This window comes from Periophthalmus magnuspinnatus, chromosome 23 (genome assembly GCF_009829125.3).
Source record: "Periophthalmus magnuspinnatus isolate fPerMag1 chromosome 23, fPerMag1.2.pri, whole genome shotgun sequence".
Classification (NCBI taxonomy): Eukaryota; Metazoa; Chordata; class Actinopteri; order Gobiiformes; family Gobiidae; genus Periophthalmus; species Periophthalmus magnuspinnatus.
In genome coordinates, this window is record NC_047148.1 from 18,074,681 (window position 1) to 18,088,320 (window position 13,640).

The 13,640-nt window shown below is 41.0% G+C and overlaps 1 protein-coding gene across 1 annotated transcript; it reads left to right on the forward strand.

Annotated features, from left to right (window-relative positions):
* The first annotated feature begins 10,107 nt into the window (after positions 1–10,107).
* On the forward strand, positions 10,108–13,033 carry LOC117392290 (zinc finger protein 703-like). The gene is made up of 2 exons (XM_033990343.2): positions 10,108–10,733; positions 10,940–13,033. The coding sequence occupies exons 1-2, from the start codon at positions 10,491–10,493 to the stop codon at positions 12,452–12,454; spliced, it is 1,758 nt and encodes a 585-aa protein (XP_033846234.1). The 5' UTR covers positions 10,108–10,490; the 3' UTR covers positions 12,455–13,033.
* Positions 13,034–13,640: the final 607 nt, after the last annotated feature.

Consider the following 13,640-nt stretch of genomic DNA (forward strand, 5'->3'; position numbering starts at 1 on the left):
GAGTGCCATAATACTGCGAAATCTTCCACTCAAAGCAATAATATTTCCACTCAAGGAAGCTGTTAGAGTTTTAACGTCGATGTCATCTCATTTTGCTCATATCCTTCCCTGTGTTTTGCACGCGTGTCTTTCCTCGTGCCTTGTTCTGGTCTCATTTAGCTGTTGTGTGCTGTCCTGTAGTCTTATATTTAATCACCAGCACTCCTAACTCCCACTGTCAGTGAAGGCTCATTTGACGTGGCAGCCCTGGGCTCTCCCTTCCACATTCTCAGCCAAAAACAATAACTCCTCGCTCTGTATTTTATAATTTCACTATTTTTCACTGTCAGGCGCGGGTCTTTTGAACACTTTTATTAGACATTGCTGCCGGGGCCATTTTTATCTTTTACAGCTTTTCCTCTTTTATGACTAGGACTATTGCTTTGTGTCTTCTCAAGTCTCAAAACAAGTCACAAGTAGAAGATAGGATGACAATTTATTCAGATATTTGTTTGTGGTAAATTGCATCCAATGAACCACATAACAGCATAGGCTTGGCTGTATGTACGTTTATGTGCTATAGATCCTCCCTTGATCTCTGTATAATATTATCAATGCCTTGCTGCTGCATGTGTTTACAATTCTCAAACATATAAATCTTGTTCTGTGTCTTGAAAGCATTAAAACCCCTGTTGTTGCCCAAATGGAAAGCAAGTGGATTCAAACAATACTTCACTTTTCCTGTGTGTGAGTTCACAGAAGTTAATGCGTTTGGCAGTAGCAGATGCTGTTCTCCTCTGAGCTGTGTGAAAGAATGTCACCCTAGTCTAATCAAATTATGGCCGTTATAGCATATGTCAAAGCTTCACTTTGGATTTAGCCATGCTTGCCTGACGCTTTGTGCACTTTTTGTTGTGATAAAGCACAGATAAGGCTGTGCTGAGAGCAGTGGTAGGACGTTGTGCATCATATGGTTAGGATCAGTGAGCGGAGAGAGTGGGTGTCTCTGGGCCTGTAGCTCTTGTGACCTCTTAATATCGCATCACATGTCTGATCTTATTCTTGTCTGCCATCCGAACTCCTGTCATGTGCTCTTTTGGCCAATCTGTCACACTTAATCTCAGCGGAAAGGAATACTTAAGAGTGCCCCAGGAACGCTTGGGGTTGAGAGAAAAAAGTGAACGTAGAAACAAAGAAGAAGGAGGAGGAGAAAATCACAGCGGCATAGCGTTTCAGGGCCTTGAATGGCATCAATGATTTGCTGAGGGGGATAAATGGTTGAGAGAAAGATGAGAGAACAATATGTGTGTTGTTCTTTAATCTGAACTAAATCATCTGTGTGTGCTGTGTGTGTGTCAGGTACTGAGCCCTGCTCTCATCACACAATGCTTCAAGGCTACGGTCGACACAGGCCTGTCCTCATGGCTTATATAGGCTCTGTTTATCTCCTCTCGCTCTGGACAAGATAACACGCCTCTTACACAACACAGGTTTGAGCCTTTTAGTTTTTTAAAAAACTGAACTGAAGTCAGATGAATGATTTGATGTAACTGTAACTCCAAACACTGAAGTGAATATGTACAATTTGTGTTAAATTTGGTTTGGTTTGATTTTACAGAAAATACACAAAGTATCGATCAGTGTTTTCTAAATATATCCAGTTTCAAGTAAATTTGGAAAACACTTTTTCATCAGTTAGCACAAATGATTTCTAAATTTCAAATAAAATATGTCTGGTTTAGCGTTATGTCTTTGGAGAATGATGAGAGCTGTCAAAGTGTTTTCAGATTGAAGTAGTTTCAAACATCACTTTGCTAACACAAACCACCCTTTGGCTGTGTGTTTGCTCCAGATGGGACAGCTGCAGAGTGCAGCTAAGCACCATTGCACTTCTCTCTGGGTGAAGAGTTCATTTCCAAAGAGCTATAAATCCATATGGATAAGCAGCTGCACCTGAAGGTCTATACACACACTGGCAACTTTTGACTATCAAGTAAGTGTCCACCCAAAACACAAAGTGTGCTGTGTACAATGTTTTCTGACACAGTACACTGTCTCCCATTATACTCACTACATTGTCTCAATGATTCATACACTCTATTCAGAATCAGGACCCAATTAAATGTTTTATGAGACGAGCTGAAGTTATGGACTTCCAGAAGTGGAGCACATTTGAGCTATTAGAGCCAGCATCAGTCTGTCAAATGAAATCTATTGCACTGTTGACACAAGTGCCAACAGGCCTTGTGCATTGTGGCTATTGTTAAAGTCAGATGTTTCTCATATACGTTTAATGTTCTACCACTCTGTGAAGTTTACACAAGATGGATATTGTGATGTAATAAAATAATAAGTGTTACACAATCCAGTGGAATTCCTTATAATCACTGGAGGATATTACTCATGGTTTTGCCATTGCAAGAAAAGTACAGTGCCTAGTGCTTTGTTACACTTCTACTTGCTTAATGCATCTAATTACATGTTTATTTATGATTTACTTTTAACAACACCTATTAGTGACTAGGAGCCACCCAGCATCAATGCAATTAGCTCATGTAATGTGTTAGATAGAGGCGACAGACAGTAAACAGCTGTGCCTGACATGCATGTGGTTGTGTGTCCATCCATCCTACATGTCCTCTGTATGTATTGATATATAGGCCTCCTGTTGCTAAAGAACACTTCACAGAGCTTCATCAAAGAGAAAGCTGAAGAGCAGCGGTGCAAGACTGAGTGGGAGAGCTTCAAAGGCCGGTCCCCCCATTGCTTTCACATGCAGCAACATCCCAGTGGTAACAGCCAACATGCCCGCTCCATAAACAAGAGGCTCAGATCATAACAGCAGGATGCATCAGTCACAATAGTGTGCTCCATGGGCTGTGTTTACTGTGGAGCTAGCGGTCAGTGGGGCAAAGGCCAAATCTGGACTACTACATGATGCAAAGTGTGGCTTTTCATATTAAATGTTCAGTTTTATGCTTGAAATGACTAAAAACAACCAAAACGTAACATTGTAAGTACTGCTGGCTCTGCTTTTACTTGTGCCACTAGAAATACTGTAATTTGCTCATCTTTCTTCTATTTCTACCCATTGTATTCTGTCTGTACTCACAGATATATGTACAGATATAACCTCCTTTCCAAGCCCCCTTTTTACACCATTTGGCAACATTATTTTATTTTATTTCCATACAAAGCTAAGATGTTTTGTTCCATGTTATACAGCCTTTATGTGAGCTCCAGTTCGTACTGCAGTTTGCGACGCACATCAAAGATCAAAATGGCGGCTGTGACAGGACCAGTATTGCATTCCTTTAGTGATGCTAATCCACAGCGCAGACCTGACTGACACAGTGACACACGTTTACCTGGAATGCTCTCATTCGCCCCGAGACACTATTATGGAGAAATGAATGTGGGCCATGGGTGTAGGCAAGTCCAACCGCAAATCAGTGTCTCCACTCAAATCCTCCCTGTCAGAGCCGGTGACAGCCTGATGGACAGAGAAAAGGAGAGAGAGAGAGGAACGTTCGATGTTAAGTGGCAGGGTGACGGCAAAATGACAGTCTAAAGACAAGTTGGACAACATACATGCAAAAAAAGCGAATAAAAAAACACAATAATCACTCAGTCACTTAGCCCTGTCCCCATATGACACTTGGTCTGAGAAAGCAATGAAAAAGTGTTTGCAAGAAGATTATAATGTTGACTCAGCCTACCCGTCCTGTTCGTCCAGACATTGAATCCAATATCTGAGTAGGACGACCCCTAAGCCTCCCTCTGTCCCTTAGTTGAGTGGGCTCTGGCCCTACAGACTTGACCTCTATCTGCAAATGGATGCGTGTTAGTCCTGGACATATCTGCAGCCTGCTCGCCTATGGAACTGGACCTCTACTTCACCGTGGTTCTCCTCGAGGTTTCTCTTTTTTCCACTGTTTTTTAAAAGTTTTTAAGGAGGGTCTAAGGACAAGGGATGTTCTAGGACTGTCATGATTTGCTTATTTTCTGCTGGTTAAATCAATTCTCATGTTCAACTCTGAGAGGCACCTGCTGTTGTGGTTTTGGGCTTTACAAAAATAAATTTAATTGGAAACTGAAAAGAATTGAAGTGGCTTTAGCGTATTGAAGCCACAAACACTAAGATAACAGTAAAATTCATGTAGTGCTTTGATTTCACTCCAACTGTCATGAATGATATGTGACCGTCTCATTGGTTTTCTTGCTGTTCTGAAGGACGTTCCAGACACTTAAAAGACTATTTGGGGCATTGGGAGAGACACTGTGAGTTTTTCATGACTCGTAAATCAGTTCACGGGGTCAGAGGTCGCAGATAGTGAATGCTTTGAGGTCATGCCTTTGATACAGCAGAATGCGGAGGACAGTTGTCTAAGTCGTATCATGATGTGTTTTGCTAACGTGTAGGTCAGTCCAACAGCAAAACAATAGCGACCTACACCCCGTCTCACCACCTCATGTGCGCCGATGCCAAATCATTTTCACCACATCCATTTTGATACGACTTCACAGCAGCACGAAACATGAAGATAATCCTTTGACATTTTTATCACTCAACCCATTTATTTTGTCTGCATGTCTTGTTGGCTGATAAAATCTGGCTCCCGATGCATGCCTTTCAGATTGCACATGAAAAAGGTCCCTCTCCCCCAGGGGGTGACAACATGTCAAAATAATACTCTTCTGTGTGTGCTCTGGGTGGCAGCCTAATTTAAAACTTCATCTTGTGATCCAAGCCATTTGCATATGGTACAGAGCCTTAATTTATGTATTTTTACCCCTTTGATTTGTGTTATGCTGCGTTATAAGCATTGGAAAGAACTTAAACATTAGAATTTAGTATATTGTAACTGAAGGATAGTATCTGTATTATCTTGAAGATTTTCTATGATAAAAAACTGCATTTGGTTGTCTTGTGAGGATACTGTTTCTAGGTGCATCTAGGTGTTTCTTCTCTATAAGCCTTTTTTTCTGCTCAGTTCAGCTAAACTGGTCCAAGCCTGTAATCATATAGGCTACGCTGCAGCATTTGCCAAAAGTTAAAAAGTTAGCCCTGAGCACGGAGCAGTATAGCAATGGTAGAAAATACTGGAGTTACAGTCGAAAATCCAACTTCTGTAATTGATACATCTCATAAATTAGTACTAATGCGTATTTATGAGTTTCTGGAAAATGGCCTCAGTTTGTTATTCATTTTGTCTGGAGGGTAGCTGTCCCAGTTCAGCAAAAAATCTGAGGTTAGAAAATATAAAAATATTTCACGGCCCGTCAGAGCGCTCTGCACAATGTGAATAATGTTCAACATGACACTGTAATGCTTGTTCAGGTGAAAAACGGGTTCTCGCACTAGATTCTGGGGCAGCAGTGGTAATAATACAGCATCCAGACTGTGCATGTGAATTATGACTCTACTTCACATTCATGTATTCATTCCATAGAGATAAATTAGGCTGCAGACATTTCAATCTAACTCCCTAAATAGAGCACTTTGTCATCACAAGTTAAAGGGGAGGTTTGCTGGCTGATCAACAGAATAATTCATAACCTTATTCTAGCTCAAGGACTGACATGTCTACACAAAGAATTAGGACAAATGTGCCTTAAGACTTACTCAGTATACAGTAAGTGCCATGCAACAACAAGAAGACAAAACACCCTTTTAATGTCCAATAATTCCTCATCCTCTACAGATTGCTGTGGTTTGCACTTATGCAGTGTGCTAACACAACCGTGTGCTTTATCTTGATCAAATGTGGGGCATAAATGAAGTGTAGCAGCATGGTGATCATTTGTTTGAAGTGACAGAGCAGATAGGCAGTGATTTACTAACACCATAATGGACATTTAATTGAGCCTTTCCACTCTCTCCAACATCAAAGCCTGTTAGTGTGTTGACAACACATGTTAACTCCCTGAACTCTGACTGACAGGCACCACAAGAATGTCCGCATGTCTGCAGTTATTCAATTAGTTTTAAAGTAAAAAAGAAAATCAAACTATTCACATTTGTTTGCACAATGTTCTCTACATATAATCTGACTTTTATTAGAACTATTTATATGTAGCTGTGAAGCATCTACTGTATACACGTACACGTCACAAAGAGTATTATAGGGCTTCATAAGAACTACTGTAAAATGAACTTGTTTTAGCCTAATCTCAGTTCTTATTTAGTAATTGCTCCATATTGTACAGTAGCAAATGAGCATGAAAAAAATCTAAATAAAAAAAAAGTTTAATTTTAAGGGCTTAATCTGGAATTCAAGGATCAATTTGGAATATATTTAGAACATGTGCTGTGGTGCTGGTGCTGATGGATGTTCAAATGCATGTCTGCTTTTGAAATAGTGTTTGGGGTTGAAATGGATTGCTGTGACCAGACCAGTGATTATAGAGGTATATGCCTGTGGTACATATGAGTCAAAATTAGTTCACATTTTGGTTTGTAAATGATGCGTAACTTCATTCCTGACATTTATGAATGAGGGCAGAGCCATGGGTTAAGTAAATATAGTCATCAAAGTGGAGAGCATGGGGGCTGCACCACATCCTCTCATGCCCCCCTCCCTGGTGCAGTGTTGTCAAAGTAACTTATTGACCAGGCAGCGGTCGATGTCTGACATGAACCTTGGTCCAGTGCTCTGTAACAGCTAACTGCTTCTCCTTTGATTTTATAGGCAGCTCCAGGATTAATGTGGATCCAGTATGAGAGCAATTGACTTGTGTTTCAGCCTATTTTTCATCCCTGACATCGATGTGAATGAGTCTAAAGGGACACATTTAGCACCAAAACACCTTCACCTCACTTCATCATTGTAGGTTGGTGCTTTTTGGACGTCTTATAGAGACCTTAAAATTGTCAGGTTGTAACATGTGAAATAAAAATAATATTTTTTCATTATAACCACTTTTTTCAGTAAATGTAATGTTTTTTATTTGACTATGATCATGACTATCGGATCATTTTAGCCTGTTTATATTCATAAAGTATAACCAATATGTTGATGCGTTTCCTAAGTTTTGAGGCTTGTATTCCAATGTGTGTGATGAAGTTCAGCTCTTCTTTTTGTAGTTATTATAATGTGTTTGCAGCAGAGATCCAAGATAAACTATTGTCTTATTCGGGTGCACGGTGAAGGCTACCAAACGGTAAGCTTACATTACTGTGTAATAAACTAGATAAGGCCATTTAATGCACTCCATTTTATTATTTTGTAAAAGTAGCCAGCAGGCAGTTCTGAATTTCTGGAATAAGATCTTGTACAAAAAGCCAAGTGTAGAGGAGTGTGAAAAACATCTTTGATGTCAGCTGAAATTTCACTGAACAGCACTGCACAATCTGATTGGAGCCTGGCATCCTCTGGCAGCCTGATCTCTTGGTATCGTTCCACCCACAGGACATGCAAAATGCATCTGTGCCTGGCTATCAGTCTGTGTGTGCTCAAAAATGATTGACTGAAAATGATTTCAATATTTCAGTGAGAATTGTATGGAAGCCCGTTTCCGCCATGAAAAAAAAAATAAAAGCCCCACAGAAAGTCGAAATTACGAGTTTTAAACTCGTAATTATGAGTTTAAAACTCGTAATTATGAGTTTAAAACTCGTAATTATGAGTTTAAAACTCGTAATTATGAGTTTAAAACTCGTAATTACGAGTTTAAAACTCGTAATTATGAGTTTAAAACTCGTAATTACGAGTTTAAAACTCGTAATTATGAGTTTAAAACTCGTAATTACGAGTTTAAAACTCGTAATTTCGACTTTTAAAACTACTAATTATGAGTTTAAAACTCGTAATTATGAGTTTTAAAACTACTAATTATGAGTTTAAAACTCGTAATTAGAACTTTTAAAGTCTTAATTGAGCTTGTAGCACACTGCAACTGAGTGTACAGAGCAGAGGAGACAGGAGGAGGACTGTTATGTTTATCACCTACATACTTTTAAAAAATGAATAAATTAAGCTCCAGTAAAGTTTCTGGCGTCTTGAACAAATCAGTGGGCCCTGAGTGCTGTTCTGACCACTCATGAGCTGTGCTCTGTGTCTGTGAGCGCTCGTTTTCCTGGTCTGAGCAGAGTGCCAGCTGGTCACAACCCCGCTGGTTTATTGAGGAAATTATTAAAATACCAAATTCATTTAATCAAAATTGATAAGGTTCACTTTTTGTAAATGTTACATTCCCAAAATTACGAGTTATAAACTCATAATTCATACTTTTAAAAGTCCTAATTACGAGTTTTAAACTCATAATTAGTAGTTTTAAAAGTCGAAATTACGAGTTTTAAACTCGTAATTACGAGTTTTAAACTCATAATTACGAGTTTTAAACTCATAATTACGAGTTTTAAACTCATAATTACGAGTTTTAAACTCATAATTACGAGTTTAAAACTCGTAATTTCGACTTTCTGTGGGGCTTTTATTTTTTTTTTCATGGCGGAAACGGGCTTCCATAGAATTGATTGTCCAGGTGGTCAGAATAAATAAATAATCAAAGTTGAAGTTGTGGCTTGTGTAAAATGTGTTTCAAACAGACCCTGAAGATGTGTGCTTGTATAAGATAAAATATGTTTTTTATATATATTATGAGCCAATATTTAACAAAACTGTGGTTAAATATACACAAAAACAAATTGACTTGTGCTGTAGAGGTCATAAAATGATATGAGTTTCAATCAGGAGGTCCACAGCCAGTCCTGTGTCAATAAAAATGTGGTTGGGAGCAGAGTTCAGTGGCAATAACTTCAAACTTTGTTTTGTTTATGTTCAGGAAATTAATTTTGAAGGTAATTTATTTATTTTTAATCAGTCAAAATAAAATAAAAGATCTGGATCAGTCAGTTATATTTTTCATATTATATCGTCAGCCCCAAGTATTTACGGCATGAGGTGCATTTGTACAGAAATAAATCCGTGTTAGAGATGCACACTGTACATCCACTAATGCACTGCAGTCTGCAGCCCATAGGTCACAGGATTAGGAATTATTTCACACTATCAAAGCCATTCGGACTACTATTTTGGGCATCTTCTAATGGTTCCTGTCAAGTGTAATTTTTAAGTACTTTAACCAATTCATAGTATAATTAGGTTAACAAAATTAGCTCCTTCCACAGTCAGTCAGCACACGGCGATGCAATAAAGTTATTAACATTGCAGATTTATAGAGCCATTAATTCTGGCAATCTGTCTTTATCATGTTTTCTTTTACTGGTAAAAATGATTTTAATTAATAAAAGGGAAAAAGCTTTAGTGTCATATTTTATGTATAATCTGTAATAGTATAATGTTACTACCACAAAGCGTAAATCACCAACAACTCCAAATATGCTCAATTACAAGATGTAGCCTAAAATTCTGAAGAGAAGTTGACTAAGGGTCTTGAAAACATGAATCCAATCCTGCAGTTCAGAGCGACAGAATGATAGGTGTAAAATCTGAACTTTAGATGGCATCCAGCTCATAAAATCCATTCTGTCGGCTTCACACATCTCTCAGATATTTTTATAACTCTTTCAGCTGTTGTGGAAGTTTTGCGTGGTCTATCTAATCAAATTGCTCTTAAATCAGGTCTGTGTTTCGTTCTGTCTTCACCCAGTTCTTCCAAAAGGTCTAATTATGCGTTTGTCCTGGAGTATGATTTATTTTGTAGTTACTTATTTCATGTCCCAGTCTAGTCATGGTGGTAAACCTCTTTGAAAACCAAATGAGGTGACACTTGGCATAAAGTTTGAGGAACAATACTAAACAAACACCTTACCTGCTGCTGAAAGTAGACCTTTTGTAATAAGATGTTTAACCAGAAATCTGTGAGTTGTTTATGGAGAATGGCTCATGTGTTACCTGTAATAAACCTGGAATGATGTAGAAGGAGATTACGCACATGTCCACAATAACATCTATGTTTCCATTTATTTAGACCTACTCACATCACCTCAACCTACCGTGCAATACAATTTCTACACTCCCCATGATCCTGTGATCCATAAAACCTACATACATCGTTGATCTTATTCACCAGCTCGATGTGGCCACGCCTCATGGGTGTTGCCTACCCACGTTTTGGTGATGCGCCCACGCCGCGCGCACAGGCGGATACATCGCTTTGAAGCTGGTGTGTTGTGATCAGTGAGCTGCAGACTCCGGAGTGAGGACAGCCGGGGATTTGTGGAGAGAGCGCGCGTGGAAACTATCAAGTGCGCTTTTGTCTTTTGTTTTTTTCCTCTTTGATCAACATAAACGACGAAGCAGCCTCCTCATGCCGTGGAACTATTTAGGATGTTTACTCTTATAGGAACTAAAAATGCTTCTGACCAAATAGGTTCGGACTAAAATCTCTATTGTCAGCCTCTTGGGACGCGTAAAGGACCTGGACTTGTATTTGCTGCACATTACAGGATTATTACAGGTTTGTCCGGTTAAATGCACGCGGTGTACACGTGATTTTAACCAATTTGGACTGTTACGCCGAATAAAGAGTGCGGACTTTCTCCAATGAAAGATTTCTTTACCGTGACAGCTGCGGATCGGATAAGTGAGCGGAGCGAGATTCCAGAGTCCCCTCATGGAACAAACTCTTGTCCGGGAGCTGTAGCGTTTCTGTTGACCCCCTCAGATCCAGCTCGCCAAGCCAAACGACTTCCCATTCGAGTTCTCAAAATGTTGACTGCGCACACTGGCCACTTGCTGCACCCGGAATATTTACAACCACTGACGTCTGCGCCCGTGAGCATCGAGGTATTTCAGAGCTTTACCACTTTAGACAGCAGGATATTTAAGTTGTGATGATAACTATGAAATTATGTGGCCATGCATACTTGTTTGGTCCACAAAAAAGTGTATAAGGCCTAAATCAAATGTATTTAATTTGAGGATTGTTCATAATTTATCTTAGTATAATGCCTCACTCAGGTTAATCTTATCATAATTACTGTGTTTTGTAGCTGGATGCCAAGAAGAGTCCATTAGCCCTTCTTGCACAGACATGTTCTCAGATTGGAAAGTCAGATGCTCCATCATCCAAGCTGGGCTCCTCCTGCAGCCAAGGCGACAAGGAGTCCAGCAGCCGTTCATCCATTTCCAGCCTGAAGTTGAGTGAGCATCGGCCCTCGCTGGAGGATAAGTCCAGCTTCAAGCCCTATAACAAAGGCTGTGGGGAAAGCCGGAGGGACAGCAGCTCCAATGGCAGCTCAGACAAAGTGGGTTTTCGGGTTCCTAGTACTAATGTTGCTACTAACATTAACTCATCCAGCAGCCAGCCGTCGTACCCGGCCCACCCTCAGTCCCCCGCCTCCAGGCTGAGCAGCAGCACCCCTCCAGGACACACTCAGCAAACGACTCACAAAAGCAGCCAGTCTCCCAGTGGACAGCAGCTCCCTGTGCACGCCCAAAGCCACAGTGGAGACAGTGCACCTGAACAGGGCAGCCCCACCAGCACTAGCACCAATGGTCTCCCTAAAAAAGACAATGAAGGAAGTAGAACTACTGCAGACAGCCCACACCTTGCAAATTCCAGCCAAGTCCGTGCCAGTACGAACAGCAGCAACAGTAGTTCCGAGGGCCCTTCCAACCCCGATGGCGGCAAAACGGAGGCTCCTCAGTCAACCCTAGGGCCTGGACATATCAGACCAATATCTCCATACAAGAGCCAGCCTATTTTCCCTCTGTCTGGCTCCAACATGGGATACCACGGATCAGTTGTGGGTGCATATGCTGGCTATCCATCCCAGTTTGGTCCAGGTCTAGACCCCAAATCTGGTCTCAGCGTGGGAAGCATGGTTGTCCCGGGAAAACACCCAAACTCCAGCCCTCTCACTGGAGCGTCACCTCCTTCCTTTATGCAGGGCTTATGCAGGGACCCTTATTGTCTCAGTTATCCTGGAATGTCCCATCTTGGAGGGAGCAACTGCAACCCCTGCATCCATGACCCCTCATCCACTTTAAAGTCGACTTTTCCGCTGGTGTACCCCTCACACCCTCTGCACTCCCTCCACCCCAGCTCTCTGTCGTCCACGTCCTCCTTGTCTCACCCCCTGTACTCCTACAGCTTTATGCTCCCAAACGACCCCCTGCCTCATGCATGTAACTGGGTTTCTGCTGGTGGACCGTGTGACAAGCGCTTTGCTACATCAGAAGAGCTCCTGTCTCATTTACGCACACACACAGCTCTTCCTGTGGGGGTGGACAGTAAACTCCTTTCTGCTTCCTCCTCTGGACCGGCCTCCTGTCACCTACACCTCCCACACCAAAGCAGCCCAGGCTCCATGGCCAGCTCTCTGTCTCTGAGAGCACCGCCCAGCCTGGGCCTGTCCCGGTACCACCCCTACAGTAAAGTCCACCTTCCCCCTGGACCTCCATCACTGTCACTGCACTCACTGCCCACTACCGGGCCGTACTACCCGCACTACGCTCTCTATGGACAGAGACTTGGATCTGCTTCATCCCTTGGATATCAGTGATGCCCACTCTATACGATTGTCCATACAACAGAAACTTTGAAACACTTACTTTCTTTGTTCAGGCTGAAGAATACTTCTAACCACATTGAACATATAAATCCTGCCTGTCAGCACATTTCTCAGTATTGAGTTGTGACTGTCCCTCTGGCAATGATGAATATAATGGCTCTGGATATTAAAGGTTCATACAAGTAAATAGTAATTTAAAGAAATGCAGTATGTCAGTAATGGGCAGAATTTGGGTCATGTGCTGACATAGGTCAGTCCACATCTACAGTAGGGCATGCATGTACACTCGCTCCATTAGAGACCCTGCTTTGATTTGCAATAGCTAATTTTCAGTTATTTTCTACAGAAATCCTATATTTATTTTACATACAATCTGACACTCTGTTTACTATTTACTCTGTTTTCGAATCACAGAAATCCAGTTACGTTGTGTTTTAAAACACATTTTTGAATGTCCTAATCACATCTCTCTACATGAATCTCAGACAATACAACTGAGATTTTTTTTTTCTTTGTAAATTTTGTGACACCACATGGTGTTAACAAGTGGGCCAAGTGTGGGGGAGGGGGGCATATTTTGTTAAATAAATTTCTTTGAATTTATATCTTGTTTCTTTCCTTGTTGTCAGTATGCTCTTGTTCATTCATTTACACCTTTCTAATTGACAAAATGGTTTAAGTGCTTCAAAAGGCAAAGTCTGTCTTGAGCAGCATGTTGAACTTCTTTCTATAGCTCTGACAGTGATTTTTTAAATAAAACTTTTAAGTTGCTGTGCAGTTCTTCTTAACTGCCTTTGGATTAATTGCATGTGTGGTTGAGGCTGTATAGAAATGTCAGATCTGTCAAGATGTAATTCACTGTGGATACAGATAAGCATCAGAGCCAAAGAGCCGAATGTGTTCAAGATGGCTCTCCGACAGTCACTCAAGTTACCCGGGCGACAGTGTGATTGACAGCAGTAATATGTTGTTTCCGAGCAACATGACACTCTGACACTCTTGGCAAAGTATGGATGACCCACACTGGTCACTCATGTCTCTTACAGGAGGCTCACAGGGTCATAGCAGCCTGGCTCAATAGTAACTGGAGAGCATGAGACTTTTCATTAGTCTGGGCCTGGGTTATGTGGCACCCAACTCTACAAATCTCATAGTAACACGGATACTTTGGGCTTTT

What these genes read in the sequence shown, in the direction of transcription:
- LOC117392290 (XM_033990343.2), top strand. Translation starts at nt 10,491, where the DNA reads ATGAAAGATTTCTTTACCGTGACAGCTGCGGATCGGATAAGTGAGCGG. An exon ending in CTGCGCCCGTGAGCATCGAG is followed by an intron (nt 10,734 to 10,939) that starts GTATTTCAGAGC and finishes TGTGTTTTGTAG; the next exon opens with CTGGATGCCAAGAAGAGTCC.